The 22,967-nt window shown below is 49.3% G+C and overlaps 1 protein-coding gene, 1 long non-coding RNA gene and 1 pseudogene across 2 annotated transcripts; 2 read left to right on the plus strand and 1 right to left on the minus strand.

Annotated features, from left to right (window-relative positions):
- The first annotated feature begins 661 nt into the window (after window positions 1-661).
- Window positions 662-1,604, plus strand: LOC134222273 (actin-related protein 3-like; annotated as a pseudogene).
- Window positions 1,605-2,235: 631 nt separating this feature from the next.
- Window positions 2,236-2,872, minus strand: LOC134224890 (uncharacterized). Its single transcript, XR_009983096.1, has 2 exons — window positions 2,656-2,872; window positions 2,236-2,443 (listed from the first exon to the last, which is right to left on the minus strand). It is a non-coding gene; the product is annotated as an uncharacterized LOC134224890 (long non-coding RNA).
- A 980-nt stretch (window positions 2,873-3,852) lies between these two features.
- LOC134228175 (pyruvate dehydrogenase phosphatase regulatory subunit, mitochondrial) lies at window positions 3,853-18,946 on the plus strand. Its single transcript, XM_062709963.1, has 8 exons — window positions 3,853-4,482; window positions 4,687-5,368; window positions 5,427-5,520; window positions 16,967-17,522; window positions 17,585-17,792; window positions 17,848-18,117; window positions 18,176-18,376; window positions 18,439-18,946. The coding sequence occupies exons 1-8, from the start codon at window positions 3,926-3,928 to the stop codon at window positions 18,670-18,672; spliced, it is 2,802 nt and encodes a 933-aa protein (XP_062565947.1). The 5' UTR covers window positions 3,853-3,925; the 3' UTR covers window positions 18,673-18,946.
- The last annotated feature ends 4,021 nt before the right edge of the window (window positions 18,947-22,967 follow it).

Consider the following 22,967-nt stretch of genomic DNA (forward strand, 5'->3'; position numbering starts at 1 on the left):
TTGGATATTTCGAGCTTATTACGTTAAAAGATAGAGAATATACAGTTCCTTCCGTGAAAAAAAAATTGTGCCGATATTTTAATATTTTAATAAAATATTATTTCGAAACATTTCGACGTAACTGATGAATCCTCCTATAGGTCATTGCGCGCGGCAAACCTAACCTCACTATTTTGACAGGTACTGGTCCTGTTGTTTACGTTTCGGACTTAGAATAATTTTGATCCAAATTAAATCTGCATATTTCACGATGTTGAATACATTTCGTAAATTCCGCATTCAAATTTTGGTAATTATCGATAAGTTTAGGTAATAATCGATCAGATAATCCAAAGAATGATAGAATTATATCAAAATTAAAATGTAATCGTCTGTAAACAACAGGACCAGTACCTGTCAAAAGTCGTGCGTGACGTCACTGTGCAATGGAGTATAGAACGAAAATCGATCATTCGACCTATTGTCAAAAAAAGCCTTTTCGACAAAAAATGCCGAAATTAAAAATTCCGTGTATACGACCTTTTGTCAAAAAAGGTCGCATGTACCGAAAATGTCAAATGCAAATAAACATCACATACGACCCTTCGTTGACAGGCTGGGAATTTTGTTTTTTAAATTATTTTGATGTTTCTTCAAATTAAAAGTATTATTATAATCATGGTATTCGGTTAAGTATCCAGTACGCTACGGATTGGTTGAAGATTGTGACGACGGAACGCTTCCTGAAGCAGTGACGAACTATATAGAAGACATCAGTTTTTGTTGACAGAGTTTCCTCTAAACATACCGGAGAACAGTGAATACACGGCGGAGATTATGTGCGAGACCTTCACCGCGTACCGGGGTCTGTATATCGCAGTGCAGGTGGTTCTGACGCTGGCAGCTAGTTGGTTGTCTCGTCCGGCAGAGGAAAGAATGCTGATGGGAATTGTTGCGACAGTGTGACGCACGTGATTCCTGTGGCCGAGGGCTACGTCATGGGATAGTCCACCTAGCACATTTCAAACGCTGGTGGGAACATCACTTCTTCTGTTCAGAGCTTCCTTTATGAGCATGAGGTTGGAATATAAATACCTGGAACAGAGCATCGAGACGGCCAAGCTGATCAAGGAATGGTTTGGATTCATCTGTCTGAACATCGCAAAGCAGCCATTCGGGGTCGAGGTCGGGTACGAACGATTCCTTGGACCAGACTACACGACATCACTGTCGGAGATTGTCGACACGATTCATCAGAACTGCCCGATCGATATGCGGCGGCCTTGTATAATAACATTGTTTTGAGCGGTAAGTCGACCATGTTCATGGATTTCGGTCGAAAGGCTTCAGCTTAACATCAAACGTAGAGTAGATGCTCGGTTAAGAATTACTGAGAACTTGACCGAGGGATGAATCAAGACTAAATCAATTGAGTTTCGATGATTTCCCATCATATGCAATAATACGTGATTTGGCAAAAGTATGTTGGCCTCAACGGTGCAATTTTACCAGGTATGTCATATGAAAGTCGCCTATGGAATGTACGATCCGGGCATTTGTCGTCACAATCCCGTATTTGGCACCATGACATAGTTTTGTCCCCAAAGGTCTGTCGACGTTCCTTCTGCTGCTACTATTTGTCTAAATCTGTCTCATTTTCTGAGCATGAGGTAACATCTCAACACTATGTATTAAAAATTATTTTATAACCTATAAGAGCATTACAGGTGAGAAAACATTTGTTTATTTTTAAAGAAAAAGGAAGTATCTTCGAAAATGCCGGTAACACGCTTATCGGTCTGAAGTTTTTGGGTTGTGTGGGATTGGGAAGTTTCGGAATTGGTGTTATAAATGACTTTTTCCTCCAATTTGATGGGAAGGTATTCGTTTCAATGATCGAGTTGAAAAGATGACAGAGAGCAGGTAAGACGGAAGAGCATAGGAGTTTAATGAAAGAGATTGGTATTCCATCAAGCCCGGCAGCGTTGGTATCAAATATCCAAGCAAATATCACATTTTTGAATATATTTATCGAATTCGTTAATGTATTCAGATTCAGTATGATACTATGCGCAACTACTAAGCGGATGAGTTTGAATTCGTACTTTATGGAATATTCCTTCTAGATAAAATATCGAAGTACTCGTAAGCATCTTTGGGCAAATTATGCTAGGAATTGGTCCTTCTGCTAGATGAATGAAATAGGAGAGGTTTCTGACCACAAAACCACGGAAGGACTGAAGTTTTTCTGTAAACTTGTATCGGCTTATTGAATTATGAATTTATTTTATTAATTATGAAATACCATATACGAATATGAAATATGCCAATATCAAATCATGCGTCGTACTATAGTCGGTTTGGAATTAGTTGACGAGACAATCTGCTAGGCCCTCCGTTGAACAGTAGGTCTAATACCCGGTGCCGGTGACAACGGGGTGGATACTGTCGCATGTTGTAAATTCTGTAAACGGTGATTAAAATTTATGTTAGTACATACGGAAATTGTTCAGTTTAAGTTCACAATTTTTAGCTAATAGGTTTTTATTTTCATTTTCATAACTCGTACACTAAACATGCTTGGTTTAGAAAACCAACCCAGAATTGAGTTGCACATGCGGATCACGAAGAAAATCAAACTTCCTATGTTTTCGACTGAGAATGACTGAAACTTACCTCAGCAGTTTCCCACCACCATATGCAGTTTCCGAATTTCTCGCATGCAGCTCGATTGCTATGATTTCGTTGCTGTTGGGTGTCTGGGGTGCACTCGCACGTGCTAAGTTTCTGGGTATTTACATTTCTTTAAAGAATTTCGTATGATTCGATGGATTCGATAGGTCGTATGTCCTGTCGTAAAAGCAATGACATCTGTCAACAGGTCCGAAGTGCTTTGACGAATGTACATGACAAATGAAAAACCGACGGAACATTCCAGTCGAAAGTAACATGGTGCTTTGCAAAAGGTCGCATCGTTTAGGTCGAATGAATAGCACACACTTTCAAAACGACGCGAATATTTTTTTTGTGGAGAAAATGTGTTTCTAGTGAAATAATCACGATTCTTTCACAATGATTTATAGAAATGATTAAAATTAAAATTTTAGGTGTCGAAATTGTACAAAATTGGTACATATTGATAAAATAACATTTAATTTTATCTTTGAAAACTTCGTTCTCCATTTTCTCTGATTGTTCAAAATTGCACATCCGACCTATTCAAAATTCAATCTAGAAATGTCAAAATTTATGAAGAACAAAAGAGAAAGAGATATTTCCGTGCAGTGCCCTATTGGGCTGAGCAACTTCGGTGAGGTGTTTGCATCTTGCTCTAGTTTTAATAGCAATCATGGGAAAGAAAGGGAAAACTACCCAAATTTGGGTAAATTTTTTCTGCGATATTCTCAATAGTGCGTATATTGAACTCAAAGTTTGGGTTGATTTATCTGTCCGTGTATACGACAACAATAATAGACCAATGCAAGATCTTGACTTAACCTCAATTATTTGACAGTTCACAGAGCTTGTTTACAGGGTGTTAGAATTAAAATCGATTAGCTGAAAATAAAAATCCGTAATTTTCGTTCGAAATCATTTTGATCCGAATATTCTAGTGATATGTTTTGATTCCTACCATAAATCCACCACAGCAGACAACAATATTCTTAATTAATCGCAAAACAGTTTTTCTGGAAGCGGCTCCAGAGACTAAGTTCCTGTAAACAAGCTCTGTGAACTGTCAACCTACGTCATCATGCACTGGTCAATATTGATAAGGTTCGGATGTGGACCATGACTGGCCACTTACTCCTATTTTTTCGTGTTTTGCTTTGCTACCACTTTTGACAGTTTGTTTTTATCGTCGTCTGCTTCGGAACCAGCTGTTATCATTCGTGTTTGTTACCCCGAGCGTGAAGTTCAATGTTTGTTTTGAAGCGAGATAAAAATGTTTCTAGCGCTTAAAAAATCACGATTGTGTAAAAATTGCTGCCTTTTTAGCAAACAATCAATTATTACATATAACAGTGCAAGTGGAAGATTAGGATCAGCAGCATTTCCAAGCGGAAATGTGCGATCGATTTCTACAGGTGCTCAACAGTTTTCCCGTCTAACAGAAAGAAAGAACGATGATTTGCATCACTACGGCCTAAGTTCAGCTTCAATCAGTAGCAAACCTCCGAAAGATGCTCGAGTGGTCATTTGCGGCGGTGGAATTATGGGAGCTGCCGTCGCCTACCAGCTGGCGCAGCGTGGATGGGGCCAACATACGGTTCTCATAGAGAAGGGTCGGATTGGCGAAGGAAATCCGTGGCACTTTAGTGGTCTGCTGGGAGAACTGAAACCGACCTATTCGCAAGTTTTGTTGGCACAAACTTCGCTGGAACTCATCAAAGAATTTGATAGGAAGGGTCTTCCGACGGGTTGGAAGAAAACAGGTTCGCTTAACCTTGCCAGGACACGAGACCGCATGACGATGTTTAGGAGGATGAAATCTCAGAGCGTGTAAGTCTCTTGTTTTATTTTTAGAATCATGTTGTGTTTACGATCGAGTGCTACGCATTGTTCTATTTCTCCATCAATTTAATCTTTCCTTCGTGATTGAAATTCGGAGGAACTCTTTATTACATTGAATTATGCTAGCAGTTCTTTACTATTTTTGATTCTATCTACAGTATACTTATACATATTCAAATTTATTAATTTTAGTTCGTGGAACGTAGAATGCGAGATTGTAACCCCGGAACGTTGTAAAGAGCTTTGTCCCATTATTGAAACCGATGATCTAATTGGTGGCTTGTGGATTCCGAACGATGGCGTTGGAAACCCAAACGCTTTCTGTCAAAGTTTAGTAAAGGAATCGTTGGATAAAGGCGTCACAGTGGTCGAGAACTGTCCAGTTATAAAAATCAATCAACATAACGGCAGAGTAAAATCCGTGGATACTGCAAACGGCTCTGTAGAGTGCGTCTATTTTGTCAATTGTGCTGGATTCTGGGCACGTCAGGTTGGTCAATTTTCCGAGCCGTATGTGAAAGTGCCACTGCATGCAGCAGAACATTACTATCTACATACGAAACACATCTGTGATCTAGACTCGAGTATACCGGTGGTCCGTGATCTGGATGGTCACATCTATTTTCGAGAGAATAATGGCTGCTTGTTGGCCGGGGGATTCGAGACGAAAGCCAAACCTGCATATGAGGATGGTGATATTCCTGCTTCAATCGCGGAACGATATTTGCCAGCAGATTGGGATCATTTTCATCCGTTGTTGGAGGAGCTGCTGCGCAGGATCCCATCTCTGAAGGAGGCCACATTGGAAAGACTGTCAAATTGTCCAGAAGCGTTTTCGCCTGATTGCAAATGGATTATCGGCGAGGCACCGGAGGTTTGTTTTACATCGTGCTTTAACTTCTGGGAAAATGAACTTAGTTTTGTCTTTTTAGATACAAAACTATTTGGTGGCCGCTGGAATGAAGACTGTTGGCATGTCGGCTGCTGCAGGAGTCGGGAGAGCCATTGCAGATATCATCACACAAGGTAAGTTAGTATACACACTTTCTCAAACATCCCGAGAGGTAAATAGGGCCGACGTAGAAAATCTCAATACTGGGCGATTTTTGCCTTTCTCGTACAACAAAGTTGTACCGAAAGGCTATACTCCCATTCAACGCATAATTGTCCCATGTACATAGAAAATCTCAGTAAACATGGGACAAATATGCGTATGACGGCAGTATAGGACTACTTCAAAAAACAACTTTTGATATAAGGCCCGGAGACCCATAGTGTTATATACCAATCGACTCAGTTCGATGAATCGAGGTGATGTATGTATGTGTTTTTTTTTTCCTAAGCAATGGAGGGGAAATCTGCTCAACAGACATCCTGGGTTGTCCAGGAAGTGCAAGGTTATGGGCCACCTCCAACAGCAAACGAGGGAGGCAGGACTGCATCCCCGACCCGCTGAACCGTTTCCATTGCCGCCAAGCCCATCGTCCCTTCGGGACAACCGTAAAGTAATGCTTCAAAGGGGGGCCAGTGCATAACGCACCCTCGAGGTTAGCTGCGTGTCCTTGCAGCATCGAACATCGTGACTCGCTTTTTTAGAAGAACACCATGGTATCGTGCCAGCGCATTGCCGGCTTTCCAGGTGGCCTTACCACGCCCTATGTCCTCGGAAGGTGGGAAGGGTCGACTTCGCGCCTGCTTCCCTCTGCACGACTGGTATCAAGAATGATGATGCCGCGTGCACCCCGAATTGACCTCTCTGCGATAGGGCCTATTCGCCAGCACACAGAGGGACTTGCCGACGCGGTGCCTACGCCTGCCCCAGCCTTGACGAGGACCCCTTTCCGTCCTCGGGCTCGGAATCCGCCCGGTTGACCGACGCCGCGAAAGCGACGATACCATGTTGTTCTTCACGCGGCCACTTGTTCGATAAAAGGATCGAGTTCGACCACAGGGCACCGGTATGACCCATGAAGCCGACTCCGAACCCTTGGACCACTTCTTATTTGCGCCTGAACTAGCCATTCCTCGAGTCCACGCGCCACCTTCTGTGTAGCTCCGAGACGATTTGGACGATAGCCGATAAAACGACGTTCCAGCCAACTTCATCTTTACACATCCTCCGAACTAGGTTGTCCGGGGTAGTGTCCAGACCACATGTGGCAAGCATGTGGTCACGCATTGTGCGAAAACGCGGGCACACGAACAACACGTGTTCCGCCGTTTCCTCTAAACCTACGCACACCGGACACTCGGGCGAGGCCGAGTGTCCGAACCGGTGTAGGTACTGTCTGAAGCAACCATGGCCTGTAAGGACCTGGGTCAGGTGGAAAGTGATTTCCCCATGGCGCCTCTTGACCCACGTACCTATCTCCGGTATCAGCCTATGTGTCCATCTACCCTTAGTGGAACTGTCCCACGCACGCTGCCATTTGACCATTGAGGCCAACCTGACAGTCCTACGGATGCCTCTCGTGCCGCGCATTTCGAAGCACTCTATGTCTTCACCGATAACGATGTCAATAGGCATCATACCGGTGATGACGCAAAGGGCATCGTGCGACACGGTACGGTACGCGCTCGAAACTCTTAGGCACATAAGCTCATACGTACTTTCTAACTTTGTTCTGTAGCAGTTAATACGCAGGGCCGTGCCCCAAGCTGGCCCTGCATACCTCAGTATGGACAGAGCAACGCTAGCCAAAAGCTTGCGCTTGCTGGCATAAACCGCGTAATTGACGTGGCTACCAAAGGTGAGCTTATCGTCGATCATTACCCCCAAGAGTTTGATGGAGCGTTCAGAGGTGACCTGCCTGCCCTTATCACCGCTTGTTACTCCGACTTTCGGTTGTTAACAACAACCACCTCAGTATTGTGGCGAGCCAGTTCTAACTTCCTGGAACTCATCAACTCCTCCACAATTGCGATCGAGTGGGCTGCAGTCAACTCCACCTCTTCGATCGATTCGCCGTAGACCTCCAGCATAATATCGTCAGCGAAGCCGACGATTGCCACGCCCACCGGGAACTTCAACCTCAAGACACCGTCGTACATGACGTTCCATAACACCGGACCCAGTATGGAACCTTGCGGAACCCCTGAGGTTATGTCAACGCACTTCCGACCCGCCTCCGTGTCGTATACCAGTACTCGATTCTGGAAGTAGCTTCCGAGAAACTTGTACAGGGAATTCCAAGACGCAGGAAGACTGCAACAGCTGCCCAACTGGCACTATTGAATGCATTTCTCATGTCGAGAGTCACTACTGCACAATAGCGAACTCTCCTCCTCTTACGCTGGATAGCTATCTCCGCGGATTTGGTAACCGACAAGATAGCGTCTACGGTCGACTTACCCTTCCGGAAGCCAAACTGGTTACTCGATAGACCAACCGCACCCTCCGTGCGTATCAACAACCTGTTGAGGATGATCTTCTCGAGCACCTTCCCGCCATATCAAGCAGGCATATTGGTCTATACGCCGAAGGATCTCCCGGTGGTTTTCCCGCTTTTGACAATAGGACCAAGCTCTGCCTTTTCCATGCTTCAGGGAAGACTTCCTCGTCCAGGCATCTCTGCATGACAGATCTGAACATCTCGGGAGCCTCGGCAATGGCCGCTTTAATGGCCAGGTTCGGAATACCATCCGGTCCTGGCGCCTTACCTACACTAAGGGACTGTGCAATCCCCGCAAGTTCCGCCACAGTTACTCTTCCCTCGTCGGCCACCCTGGCTCCTGGCAGCTCCACGAAGGGAGGCCAGGGGCTTGGGTCGTGACGTGGGAAGAGCCCCGCGATGATCCTCTCCAGCATCTCTGGAGACCGCTCTGTAGGGGCCATCGCCCCACGTGTCTTGGCCATTACGACCCTATAGGCGTCACCCCATGGATTCGCGTTGGCACTTTGACACAGGCCCTCGAAGCAGGCTTTTGCTTGATCTAATCTCAGTCTTCAGAGCGGCTCTAGCAGCCACGAACGCCACCCGTCGTTCAACACGCTCCTCTTCTGTGCGTGCTCGCTGCATCCGCCTCCTTGCCCGTAGGCAGGCGCGGCGCAGGTTCGCAATTGCTTGAGTCCACCAGTAAGCCGGTGGTCTCCCATTCCTAGGGTGGACTTTCCTAGGCATGGTGGCATCGCATGCACGCGAGAGTACTGTTACCAGCTGCTCGCCACTCAGACCGAGAGTATTGTGCTCGCGGCGGAGCGCTTCCTTAAACACCTCGTCGTCGAAGTATGATGTCTTCCACATACGAGGACTAGGCCTCGCCCCTTCTTCCGTCCGCTGAATGCTGGTCGTATAGTCGATACTGTAGCGAACCGCCAGGTGGTCGCTGTGAGTGTAGCCATCATCTACCCTCCAGTTCGAACTACTCGTTTGGCCAGAACGTAACGTCGAAAATCGACTCGGCGCCGTTCCAGCTGTAGGTACTTTTGGTACCGACATTAGCGAAGTCCACATCCAACATGGCCAGTGATTCCAGCAGGATCTGCCCCCGTTGATTCGTGGATCGGCTTCCCCATTCCACGGCCCAAGCGTTGAAGTCCCCCGCTATCACCACCGGCCTACGCCCCATCAAGTTAGCCGTCAAACAATCTAGCATTCGACCGAACTGCTCGATCGACCATCGAGGAGGCGCATAGCAGCTGCAGAAGAAGACCCCGTTGATTTTGGCAATGACGAAGCCCTCGTGTGTCGAAGACACCAACTCTTGAACTGGGTATTTCCCCGTTGTCCATATCGCCGCCATTTGAGACCCATCGGTGACCCAATTACCGTTCCTGGCGGGTACCCGGTAAGGATCTGCTATGATGGCGATATCCGTCCCCCATTCAGCAACTGTCTGACACAGCAGTTGCTGGGCTGCATCACAGTGGTTCAGGTTTAGCTGCGTTACCTGCACTGTGATTTTGCAACACGCTTAAACGCCGGGCACTTCGAACCCCCCATGGGGTGCTTGCTGTTCGCAGCTTTGCTGGAACAGATCAAACAGTTGGGAGGGCTCGTGCAGCATTGTGCCTTATGTCCCTCCAATCCGCAGCGTCGACAGAGCTTGCTTCTGTCAGGGCCTTTGCAGTCCCATTGCTTGTGCCCCGGTTCCAGGCACTTGAAGCAAACTTCGGGTTGCTCATATATGCCCACAGGGCATACCGACCATTCCACCTTGACGCTCCCTAACTTGACTACCTTGAGGCGTCAGCTGCAGGTAGCCGAACCAATGCTACCTGTGTCCCTGCTGGACCTTTCCGTAGCCGAACGGCTGTGGTGGACGCCTCCACTTCACACTGTCGCCGCAGTGCCGTGACGAGCTCTTCGACTTCGGTGATCTCGTCCAGGTCTTTAACCCTTTGATTCACCTCCGTCGTGAGTGCCCTCACCTTGACCGTCTCGCCTAGGACTTCCTCCGCCAACTTCTTGTAGGCGGCGACGCCCCGCTTTAGCTCGAGGATCATCTCGCCCGTCCGGGTACGTCTTATTCGACGTACGTCGGCGCCGAGTTCACCGAGCTTGACGTCACTCCTCATCGCCTTCAAGACGTCCGAGTACTTAGCCTCGTCCGTTTTGATGACTAGGGCATCGCCCTGGAGCGATTGGCGCCTACCCTAGACTTTCTGCTACCCTCATTCGCCTGGGCCTTCATTTTGGCCCTTGACGTCTTCGGTTTCCTCTTATTCTTGACCAGGGTCCAGGAGGCGTCATCCCCTCTATTCCCCTGGTCTGGGACGGCTCTCATGCCGTGTGGGACTAACTTGTATGCCCACCTTTATCATACCATGTGAGACTGCTCACCTCTTTCATTCAGTTCGCGCTGACACATACTTCTCTAGTCATTCGACCTAACACTCCCTCTGGCATCCCTTGTGGGACGTTTCGCTTAGGTTCCCACTTCTGACATACCATGTGAGTCTGACTCACCTCGCTCATACCATATGAGACTAGCTCAACTCAACTCAACTCATTCCTTTCGTACCATGTGAGACTGACTTGGATGCTCCCCCACACTCCTCTGCCACGCCGCGGGTATCAGTAGTCACAGGAACCTACATTCCTGCGCTACTCCCAGCGCGGCGTGTGCAGTCCATACATACACCTATTCATTCACCCTTCTGCCATGCTTCGAGGTGACGATCTCGGTTGCCACCCGCTGCGCCATTACCTCTGCATGGGCAGACCATTCACACACTTCTTCGCGTTCGGCACTTTCGCTCTAACTTACCAATCACAAGTTAGTCATGCTTGTCGATTGTTGCTCGGCGCGCCAGATTCTCTGCAAGCTGCAGGCAATCTGAGTGGTTGCAGTCGAGACTGCGTTCTACTTCTCCACCGCTTGACACGTCCTCTGGATAAGGTTATCCGGAGTTGTGTCCTGGCCGCAACCGTCTAGCATTGCTCTTCTTTCGACGTCGAAACGAGGACATACGAACAATATGTGCTCTGCAGTTTCGTCAACACCTGGGCAGTCAGGGCAGACGGGGACCTCCGCGTGCCCAAACCTGTGGTGGTACTGCCGGAAACAGCCATGGCCTGACAAGAATTGTGTCAGATGGAAGTGAACCTCCCCATGGGGTCTCCCCACCCAGCTAAATATGTTAGGAATCAGCTGGTGGGTCCACCTACCTTTCGAGGAGTTATCCCACTCGCGCTGCCATCTGGCAACCGAAGTCACCCTGGTACGCTCGCGGGCTCCTCTGGTGCCACGTAGGTCAAAACACTCTCGTCTTCCCTGATGACCAGCCCGATTGGCATCATACTCGCTATCACGCAGGATGCGTCGCGCGATACCGTGCGGTAGGCTGATATCACCCTGAGACACATCAAGCGGTAGGTGCTCTCCAGTTTCTGCAGGTAACTGGTTACCCCCAGTGTTTTTGCCCAGGACGGGCCGCCGTACCTAAGAATAGATGCGGCAACGCCTGCCAGTAGCCTACGTCTACTGGCGCAAACCTTGGAGCTGTTGGACATCATCCTCGATAATGCCGCCACAGCAGTCGGTACAGTCCCACCGGCAGGCTAAGCCGGTGTAACGAGAGCGCGATGGCATCCCAGCTTGCGCTGTTGAATGCGTTCTTCACGTCCAGTGTCACCAACGCACAGTATCGAATTCCTCGCCTTTTCCGTTGGATCGCCACCTCTGCAGTCTTGAGGACTGAATTGATAGCGTCCACCGTGGACTTACCCTTCCGAAAACCAAACTGGTTACTCGACAGGCCATCCGTACCCTCTGCGTACGGGGTGAGCCTGTTGAGGATGATCCTCTCGAGCAGTTTACCCGTCGTGTCGATCTGGCAAATTGGTCTGTACGCCGATGGGTCACCCGGAGGCTTCCCGGCCTTCGGCAGCAGTACCAACTTCTGCCTTTTCCATCTTTCAGGGAAACAACACTCATCCAGGCATCTCTGCATAGCTAGCCTGAACATGTTCGGGTTCGCTATGATCGCTGCCTTGAGTGCACTGTTTGGAACTCCATCGGGGCCTGGAGCTTTGTTCATCGCAAGGGTGTTAGCCACTGCGAGTAACTCTTCGTTCGTCACCGGAGCCACCATTTCGGCCACACTCCCAGCGCCTTGCAGCGCAGGAGGAGGCCAGGGACTTGTGGCTTGGGACGGGAAGAGTACTTCGATAATCCTCGCCAACCGGTCCGGTGATCGTTCGGGGGGTGAAGAGCCCCCTTTGGTCTTGGCCATCACGATCCTATAGGCGTCACCCCACGGATTCGCATTGGCACCCTCGCACAGGTTGTCGAAGCACGCTCTCTTGCTGCTCTTAATGGCCTTGTTAAAGCGCCAGTCTCGCAGCTTGAAACACTTCCCGGCGGACCGCTCTTTCCTCCTCGGTGCGGGCTCGTTGCGTCCTACGTCTAGCCTTGAGGCAGGCTGATTGTAGGGCTGCAATTTCGGCACTCCACCAGTATACCGGGTGTCTGCCATTTCTTGGCAGGGCTTTCCTCGGCATAGTAGCGTCGCACGCGCGTGATAGAACAGCTATCAGCGCATCCCCGCTTAGACTGTCGGTGTTGGCCTCCAGTCCCAGGGCCGCGGTGAAAACTTCGCTGTCGAAGTGAGTGGTCTTCCACCCACGGACCTGACAGGGATCACCCGCCCTCGGACGCTGCACACCATAATTGATCTTGAAGCGAATTGCTAGGTGATCACTATGGGTGTAGCCCTCGTCTACCCTCCAGTCCAGGTCCGAGACCAGACTGGGGCTGACAAACGTTACATCTATCCATGACTCGACCCCATTCCTATGGAATGTGCTACTGGCTCCGTCATTGACAAGCACTGCGTCGAGTTTTGCAAGTGCCTCGAGTAACGCTTGTCCCCTCTGATTGGTGCAGCGGCTGCCCCATTCCACTGCCCAAGCATTAAAGTCTCCCGCTATAACGAACGGGCTCCGACCTACTAGGTCGGCCGATAGCCTGTCGATCATCTGGTTGAACTGTTTCATTGGCCACCTTGGTGGGGCGTAGCAGCTACAATAGAACACCCCATTGATCTTGGCTATCGCGACACCCTCCGCGGAGGAGTGTACAACCTCTTGAACGGGGTACCTTCCCGTTGTGCAGATTGCCGCCGACCTAGACCCGTTCGCCACCCAGTTGCCATTGTCGGCAGGGACGTTGTACGGGTCGGACAGGAGGCGACATCGATCCTCTACTCCGAGACCGCCTGCCACAGCAGTTGCTGGGCAGGTGCACAGTGATTCAGATTCAGCTGTGTTACTTGCACGGCTTTTTCCGATTGGCTTCTCCGAAGGGACACGCAGGCCCGCCCATAGCATGGTTCCGGGCCTGCTTCTTACTGGCGCAGATAAGGCATCTAGGTGCCTTGTCGCATTCCTGCGCCTTGTGTCCCTCCTCGCCGCAGCGACGACACATCTTGCTTCGGTCTGGGCCCTTGCAGTAATAAGAATCCCCCTCTTAGACGTACAGAGGATCGCTCAACCTCTGTGCCGCACTGCTCTTTGACGGCAGAGACGACGTCTTCCGCGGTCGTGACCTCGTCCAGCTGCTTACACTGGAGGGTCACTTCCGCACCCAACGACCTGACCAAGATCCAAGTACCAAGATCATTTCACCGTTCTTGGTACGTCTAACGTTGCGCACATCCTGGCCCAGGGCCGATAGGCCATCGGCCGCTCGCAGCGATTTCAGGACATCGGCGTATTTGTCCTTGCCAGTTTTCACCAACAAGGCCTCGCCTCTGTCTCTCACCTTCTTCGAAGGTCGAGGGGTATTTGACTTCCGCACCCTACTGACCAGTTGCCAAGGATTCGCATCCCCTTCGGCGAGTACCGATAGCTGGCTGGGGCCAGTTTGTGGCTCAGCAACTTGTGCCTGTCTAGTGCCTTTTGCCTTCTTGGGCACACGCCCTTCAGGCTCCGGTGGACCATCCAGGCGACGCTTCGCCTTAATGGTAGCGCGTTTGGGTCGCTTCGAACTTGGCGTTTTCTTGCCCTCACTGGCCGTAAGGGCAGTCGCCTCTTTCACCGCAGTAACTCCGCTAGGGGAGGGGCCCTCTCCTTGGTCTGCGTACCTTTGGCTACCTTCTCTGCTGCCGCTACACGCCTGATATAAGCGTCCTGTTCTTGTCTTGCGACACGAACAGCTTGCCGGAGCACCAACAGGCTCTGCTTAAGCTCCTTATTGGTGTTCTGCCTGCCGCTTACGAACTCGATGATCTCGTCGAGTTGCTCGGCCACCACCCGTATCCCAGGCGTGCAGGCAGGGCTACTCCCCACCTCCACTGGAGACTCTTCGGTACTGCCAATAGCAGCAGCCGTCACTCCACTCGCCCCCTTTTTAATAGGGGACCTCGCTAGTCCCCTATTGGCAAAGGGGTCCGTCACCTCCAACTCCAAAGACTGATTACGTTCAATGCTCATTGCTGTATGGGTCCCCCTTGCGGCTGCCGCCGAATCCTACTGGAGTAGTCGCCTTTAGTGATCCCATGGTTATCTATGCCTGTGGTTGACACTTGCGTGTTCAGAGCCAGATCAGCGCAAGTCAGGAAAGGGCATCTGAGCCTACTCCCACCCAGTAGGCAAAACTGGATGGCAGGATTGGGCAGCGTGCTACAAGGCCCGCCACGGTTTTATGGGACGGAAGACAGCCTAGCCATTAGCCCACTCGCCGTTTCGAGTCGGTGTCACCCGGCCCTACTAAGAGAGTAGAATGTCAGACTGCCAGCCCTCGCTTCACAATATAACAATATCCAAATACAAGACCAATACACGCGACCAGTATGCCATAATCAGGGTCTTACTGGTATCAACCCTGATGTGCCAGTAGCACTCCCTGGGCTTGTGCTTTTGAAGCGGCACACAGTCGCTTTGATAGAGTCTGATTACGGGCACTTGTGGTTTTTTGGGAGGGATTTTAGCAGAGCCCACTGCTAAATCCCACCACGCCCTAGGCAGTTCTCCCTGCCTCACAGACAGCTGGGGAGGAGTCGTCAAGCCCTTGGACATGGTCCCTGCTGCCCCCAAGCACCCCATGGGGGGTTCGATGTGCCCGGCGTTTAAGCGTGCTGCAAAATCACAGTGCAGGTAACGCAGCTGGCTTGCTCGGCCTCGCCCGAGTGTTTGGTGTGCGCAGGTTTAGAGGAAACGGCGGAACACGTGTTGTTCGTGTGCTCACGTTTTCGCGCAATGCGTGACCACATGCTTGCCACATGTGGTCTGGACACTACCCCGGACAACCTAGTTCGGAGGATGTGTAAAGATGAAGTTGGCTGGAACGCCGTTTTATCGGCTATCGCCCAAATCGTCTCGGAGCTACACAGAAGGTGGCGCGTGGACTCAAGAATAATAAGGCGCAAGTAAGAGGTGGTCCAAGGGATCGGAGTCGGCTTCATGGGTCATACCGGTGGTCATGCTCTGTGGTCGAACTCGATCCTTTTTTCGAACAAGTGGCCGCGCGAAGAACAACATGGTATCGTTGCTTTCGCGGCGTCGGTTAAGCGGGCGTGTTCCGAGGCCGAGGACGGAAAGGGGTCCTCGTCAAGGCTGGGGGCAGGCGTAGGCACCGCTTCGGCAAGTCCCTCTGTGTGTTGGCGAATAGACCCTGTCGCAGAGAGGTCAATTTGGGATGCACGCGACATCATCATTCTTAATACCAGTCGTGCAAAGGGAAGCAGGCGCGAAGTCAACCCTTCCCACCTTCCGAGGACATAGGGCGTGGTAAGGCGACCTGGAAATCCGGCAATGCGCTGGCACGATACCATGGTGTTCTTCTAAAAAAAACGAGTCACGAAAAGTTGTGCACTGGCCCCCTTGGAAGCATTACTTTCTGGTTGTCCTGAAGGGACTATGGGCTTGGCGGCAATGGAAACGGTTTAGCGGGTCGGGGATGTAGTCCTGCCTCCCTCGTTTGCTGTTGGAGGTGGTCCCTAACCCCGCACTTCCTGGACAACCCAGGATGTCTGTTGAGCAGATTCCCCCTCCATTGCTAAGGAAGAAAAAAAAAGACAGACATTTGTTCAGCTCGACGAGCTGAGTCGATTGGTATATAACATCATGGGTCTCCGAGACTTCTATAACAAGCTCGATTTTGGAGTGTAATGATAGCCTTTCGGTACAGCTTTGTTGTACGAGAAAGGCAAAAAAGTGGGCTTGCTTGACTGTGGATATACAACAGTAAAGCATATGTGACCAGGGTTGTAAATATTCGGCAGTACTGGATGAAAGTGATGTTTTTTTATATCATTTTTTTTTATTTTCTTCCTGCTTTGAAATCAACCTCACATTCTCGGAGAGGGAGAAAAGTAAACAACAGAACTCACATCACTCACAGCGCCGCGAAGATGAAATTTACCACAGCAAAATGTACACATTCACCCACCAAATTGAAAAAATTCACCACGCGTTTAAATGGGCCACTCACAGTCATACGGTAAGGCGCGAACTGAGCAGCATGTCGCGACTTGTGAGTGGCTGAATGCGAAATTGAATAGTCGGTGTTGGAAATGATTTTTCGGCTGCACCCAGTCGTACTCACCACGGCGGCGATGAAGGCGACAGCAGATTTTACTGAGATCCATGTTTTTCACTGCATTGACTGTGAAATATTTCTACCCTGTATGTGACGATTGGACAAATCAAGCATCCGAAAGATACTCAATTTGCAAAAAGAGCTAACCGCGGTGGAGGTTGGTACTCGGATTCCGATGGGTTTTCCGCAAACGTGACCTTTAAGTGGTCTTGTTGTGTAGGGGTTATCACGCCTATCTAGAGAGTAGGAGGTTGAGGGTTCGAGTCCCTCCAAGACACGTGGATTCTTTTTCGCAAATTTCACATCGATTTGTCAATTTCGAAACATGTGCTGTGCATATGTACAGCCAAGATATTTAACAAAAAAAAAAAATTTAGGCCTTTTGAAGGATCTCCCGCAAATAGTGGCCCGGTCTCAGCGAGAATTACTCATGTCTATTATAGCATGTGTACTAATGTGCTATTTGTTCTGCATACTATTCAAACAGGTTATTCATCAGTGGATCTTCACGAGCTGGACATTTCACGCTTCCTCGGACTGCACAACAATCGAAAGTTTCTCCGAGATCGGGTTCGTGAAGTACCCGGCCTACATTACGACTTGAATTACCCGTTTCACGAGTTTCGAACCGGACGAAACCTGCGGATGTCACCCATCTTCCCCGCGCTCAAAGAAGCCGGAGCCGTCTTCAGCCAGGTGATGGGCTACGAGAGGCCAGCTTGGTTTGACAAAAAGAACTCGCTGGATGAGAAAGGTGTTCCCACGTTCAGGGTTGCCAACACCGACGGGTTCGGTAAACCACACTGGTTCGACCACGTGCAACTCGAATACGAAAATTGTCGGGAGAAAATCGGCCTGAGCGATTACAGCACGTTCACTAAAATCGATATGTGGTCCAAGGGACGCGAGGTGGTTGATCTGCTGCAGTATTTATGCTCAAATGATGTGGATCAGCCGGTGGGGTCAATTATTCATACCGGAATGCACAATCGTCATGGAGGGTACGAGAACGATTGCTCGTTGGCTCGATTGTCTGAGAATCAGTAAGTATGATGATGCATGGGCTTTAGAATTCAGGTATAGAATAAATGTTCTTTTTGTGCAGTTATATGATGATAGCTCCGACGGTGCAGCAAGCCAGATGTAAAGCTTGGATCGATCGCCATTTAACACCTGGGGGACGAGTCAGCGTTTCCGACGTCACATCCATGTTTACTGCCATATGTATAATGGGCCCATTCACGCGCATCATGCTGTCGGAGCTCACAGATACTGATCTCTCACCAAAGAGTTTCCCCTTCTTCACCTGCAAGGTAATTAACTGAAATATCAAAAACAATGCAGCTTATCAGGGGTGTTCGTTTTTAGGAATTGGATGTCGGACTTGCCAATGGCATTCGAGCCTTGAATCTTACTCACACGGGCGAATTAGGATATGTGTTGTATATTCCGAACGAGTTTGCTCTGCACGTGTATACGAAGCTGATGGAGGCCGGACAGAGGTACGGAATTAAACACTGCGGGTACTATGCCATGCGGACTTTGCGAGTGGAGAAGTTCTTCGCATTCTGGGGACAGGATTTGGATACGTTTACGACTCCTCTGGAATGTGGACGTATGTGGCGTGTTAAGTTTGATGTAGGATTTTTACACATTTTGATTAAATACCCGAGACTTATTATTTTTATCTATGTAGAAAGGAGTCGATTTCATCGGAAAAGATGCTCTTCTCAAGCAGCGTGATAAAGGTGTCGAAAGGATGTACATTCAGCTGTTAATAAACGACCACGATCCAGATATCGATCTTTGGAGCTGGGGTGGGGAACCGATCTACAGAAATGGAGTCTATTGCGGACAAACGACGACTACGGCCTATGGTTTTACTTTTAAGAAGCAGGTAAATATCGGTCCTATCGTAAGAGTTAATCTCACAGTTGTTCAACCATTTGTGAATTACAGATTTGTCTTGGATTCGTAAAAAATCTCGACTTCAAAGGTAAACCTCTTCCGGTGACGAATGACTTTGTTCTAAATGGGGATTATGAGGTCGAAATAGCGGGAATTCGGTATCCAGCAAAAGCGAACCTTCATTCACCCAATCTGCCCACGAAGTATCCAGATCAGGAGCGTGAAGCTTACAAAGCGACTCGGGATAAATCCGACGACACCAGTCTACTTGCTTATAACAAGTGATAAATACTGAGATCTGCACAATTTATGCACATACTCGAGATGTGTGCGAGGGACAATATGCAAGAAAACAAAAGAGTGCATTCAACCAGTGCCGCGTGAATCAACTTCCTTGTATATATTTTTCGTGATTTTTTAGCACTGGTTAATAAAGTTTGTCTTCCTGTCTAATTTTAACCATTACTCGATATTATTTATCTTACCCTGTCATAGTATAGACGCATATAACAAAAATATTATGTTTTACTCGAATAAAAATAGTTATACACGAACAAACGATCCTCATATTTTTATTTATCATCAGACTAAGGCCGGAGTGGCCTGTGCTGCACATAAAAGACTTCTCCATTCAGCTCGGTTCATGGCTGCACTTCACCAACCACGCAGTCTGCGGAGGGTCCGCAAGTCGTCCTCCACCTGATCGATTCACCTTGCCCGCTGTGCACCTCGCCTTCTTGTTCCCGTCGGATCGTTGTCGAGAACCATTTTCACCGGATTACTGTCCGACATTCTGGCCACGTGCCCGGCCCACCGCGGTCCTCCGATTTTCGCCGTGTGAACGATGGATGGTTCTCCAAACAGCTGATGCAACACGTGGTTCAATCGCCTCCTCCACGTACCGTCCGCCATCTGCAACCCACCATAGATGGTACGCAACACTTTCCTTTCGAAAACTCCCAGTGCGCGTTGGTCCTCCACGAGCATCGTCCAGGTCTCGTGTCCGTAGAGAACTACCGGTCTTATAAGCGTTTTGTAGATAGTCAGTTTGGTACGGCGGCGAACTCTATTCGATCGGAGCGTCTTGCGGAGTCCAAAGTACGTACGATTTCCAGCCACTATGCGCCTCCGAATTTCTCTGCTGGTATCGTTATCGGCGGTCACCAGTGAGCCCAAGTACACGAATTCTTCAACCACCTCGATTTCGTCACCACCGATAGAAACTCGTGGTGGGTGGCTCACATTGACCTCTCTTGAGCCTCTTCCTATCATGTACTTCGTCTTCGACGTGTTGATGACTAGTCCAATCCGTTTAGCTTCGCTTTTCAGTCTGATGTAGGCTTCCTCCATCCTCTCAAAGTTACGTGCCATGATATCAATGTCGTCGGTGAAACCAAATAACTGGACGGACTTCGTGAAAATCGTACCACTCGTGTCAATCCCTGCCCTTCGTATTACTCCCTCCAAAGCGATGTTGAATAGCAGACACGAAAGACCATCACCTTGCCGTAACCCTCTACGGGTTTCAAAGGGACTCGAGAATGCCCCTGAAACTCGAACTACGCACATCACCCGATCCATCGTCGCCTTGATCAACCGTATCAGTTTATCCGGAAATCCGTTTTCGTGCATTAGCTGCCATAGCTGGTCCCGATCGATTGGCGAACACCTGGTCTGTGGTAGAGCGTTCACCCATAAATCCCGCCTGGTACTGCCCCACGAACTCTCTTGCAATTGGTGTTAGTCGACGGCATAAAATTTGGGAGAGTACCTTGTAGGCGGCGTTCAGTAATGTGATTGCGCGGTAGTTGCTACAATCCAGCTTATCGCCCTTTTTGTAGATGGGACACACGACACCTTCCATCCACTCCTGCGGCAGAACCTCATCCTCCCAAACCTTGGTAATCACCCAATGCAGCGCTCTAGCCAGTGCTTCACCACCGTGTTTAAACAGCTCTCCTGGTAGTTGGTCAACTCCAGGGGCTTTGTTGTTTTTCAGCCGGCCGATCTCCTCCTGGATTTCCTGGAGATTCGGAGCCGGAAGTCGCATGTCCTGCGCGCGTGCTCCTAGGTTCATTACCATACCGCCACCGTTGTCTGCCATATCGCCATTCAGGTGCTCTTCGTAGTGCTGCCGCCACCTTTGGATCACCTCACGCTCGTTCGTAAGAAGGTTCCCGTTTATGTCCTTGTACATATCGGGCTGTGGCACGTGGCCCTTACGTGAACGGTTCAACTTCTCATAGAACTTTCGTGCGTTATTAGCGCGGTACAGTCCCTCCGTCTTTTCACGGTCTCGATCTTCCTGCTGGCGCTTTTTCCTCTGGAAAATCGAGTTTTGTCGGTTCCGCGCCCGTTTGTATCGTGCCTCGTTCGCCCTCGTGCGGTGTTGCAGCAATCTCGCCCATGCTGCATTCTTCTCCTCAACTAACTGCTCACATTCGCCGTCATACCATTCGTTTCTCTGATCCGGAGCCACCGTGCTTAGTGCAGCGGTTGCGGTGCTTCCAATGGCGGATCGAATATCTCTCCAGCCATCTTCAAGAGATGCTGCGCCTAGCTGCTCTTCCGTTGGGAGTACCACTTCCACCTGCTGCGCGTAGTCTTGGGCTAGTCTACCGTCTTGTAGCCGCCCAATGTTAAGCCGCGGCGGACGACTCCGACGCGTGTTGATCACCGTCGAGAGTTTTGAGCGCAGACATACTGCGACGAGGTAGTGGTCGGATTCAATATTCGCACTGCGGTAAGTGCGTACGTTCGTGATGTCGGAGAAGAATTTACCGTCGATTAAAACGTGGTCGATTTGGTTTTCCTTTACTTGATTAGGTGATTTCCATGTGGCCTTGTGGATATTCTTACGGGGGAAGAAAGTGCTTCGGACTACCATTCCGCGGGAGGCTGCAAAGTTTATGCATCGTTGGCCGTTGTCGTTCGATACGGTATGCAGACTACCCGGTCCGATGACCGGTCTATACATTTCCTCCCTTCCTACCTGAGCGTTCATGTCACCGATGACGATTTTGACGTCCCGCACAGGGCATCCATCGTATGTCTGCTCCAGCTGCGCATAGAACGCCTCTTTCTCGTCGCCGGATCTTCCTTCGTGTGGGCAGTGCACGTTGATGATGCTATAGTTGAAGAAACGGCTTTTTATCCTCAGCTTGCACATCCTTGCGTTGATTGGCTGCCACCCAATCACGCGTTGGCGCATCTTTCCCAGCACTATGAAGCCGGTTCCCAGCTCGTTGGTGGTGCCACAGCTTTGGTAGAAGGTAGCCGCTCGATGCCCGCCTTTCCACACTTTCTGTCCTGTCCAGCAGATTTCCTGCAGCGCTACGACGTCGAAGTTGCGGGGATGTAATTCATCGTAGATTATCCTATCGCAACCTGCGAAGCCTAGCGACTTGCAGTTCCATGTTCCAAGCTTCCAATCGTGATCCTTTATTCGTCGCCTAGGTCGTTGCCGATTGTATCGAGTCGTATTATCTTCTATGTCGTTCGTAATAGTTGTTTTTAAAGGCGGCTTATAGGGCCAGCGCAAACCTCCTGTCTCGTCGGAGAGCCGTCGTGTCAGCACTGTTTAGCGTCCCACCTAACACCAGGACTTGGGCTTATGCGCTTTGAGTGGAACACGGTCGCTTTGGCAGAGCCTACTTGCGGATACATGCAGCTTTTTATAGAGATTTAACAGAGCCCACTGTCAAACCCCACCACATACTAGGCAAGCCCCACAACTCGCAGATGGCCTGGGGAGGGATCGTCAAGCCCTTGGACATAGTCCCTGCTGCCCGCACGATCCTCATATACCCACAGTTAATAGACTTTCCAAGGTTATTTCTTTGCGACTTCGAACATTTATTTCCCGATCTGAGATAGCCTTTTTGTGTTTGTGTGGTCAACGGCGTCAAACGGTCTACTTCGCAAAACATTCGATACGGTCGAAATTTTGAAAGTTATCCGATGCCGCAGAAGTTTTAATTTTTTCGGGTTTGCTTTTTTCGAAGTACTGGGTGGCAGTGATTCCTCGATTTGGTCGTTTGCGGCTATGTCAGTAAATATAAGGTCTAGTTCAGTTATACTAGACTTCAGGTACCGCAGGGACTACGTCTACGACTGTGTGCCGCTTAAAATGCACAAACCCAGGGAGTGCCATCGACACATCAGTTTTTTTTAAGCATTTCATTTATTTGGTAGGCTCAGTCGTGTGTGACACTGCGGAGCCGCAATTCTTAAGTATGATATCTTTATAATTTGGGGAAGATCCATTAATTACGTAACGCAAAAAATGGCCATTTTAAACTCCCCTTCCCCCTCCCCCACTTTTTGTATGAAAAGCTGAAAATTATTGTATGGATTGTCACACCTCGGCCACCCCCCCCCTCCCTGAGCGTTACGTAATTTATGGATGGTCCCTTTTATCTGTTGTACTTTAAATACGACTTTATTCTAGGATGGTTGGGTACAAAGTAATCAATTTTCACATTTGTTGATTATCAAGTTGCTATGGCTGAACTAGTCGCTAGGGTCGCGACTGGTGGTAATCATTGACTACTATGTTCGTGGCTAACATTCCTCCCTTC

This window comes from Armigeres subalbatus, chromosome 3 (assembly GCF_024139115.2).
Source record: "Armigeres subalbatus isolate Guangzhou_Male chromosome 3, GZ_Asu_2, whole genome shotgun sequence".
In the NCBI taxonomy this organism is placed as follows: Eukaryota; Metazoa; Arthropoda; class Insecta; order Diptera; family Culicidae; genus Armigeres; species Armigeres subalbatus.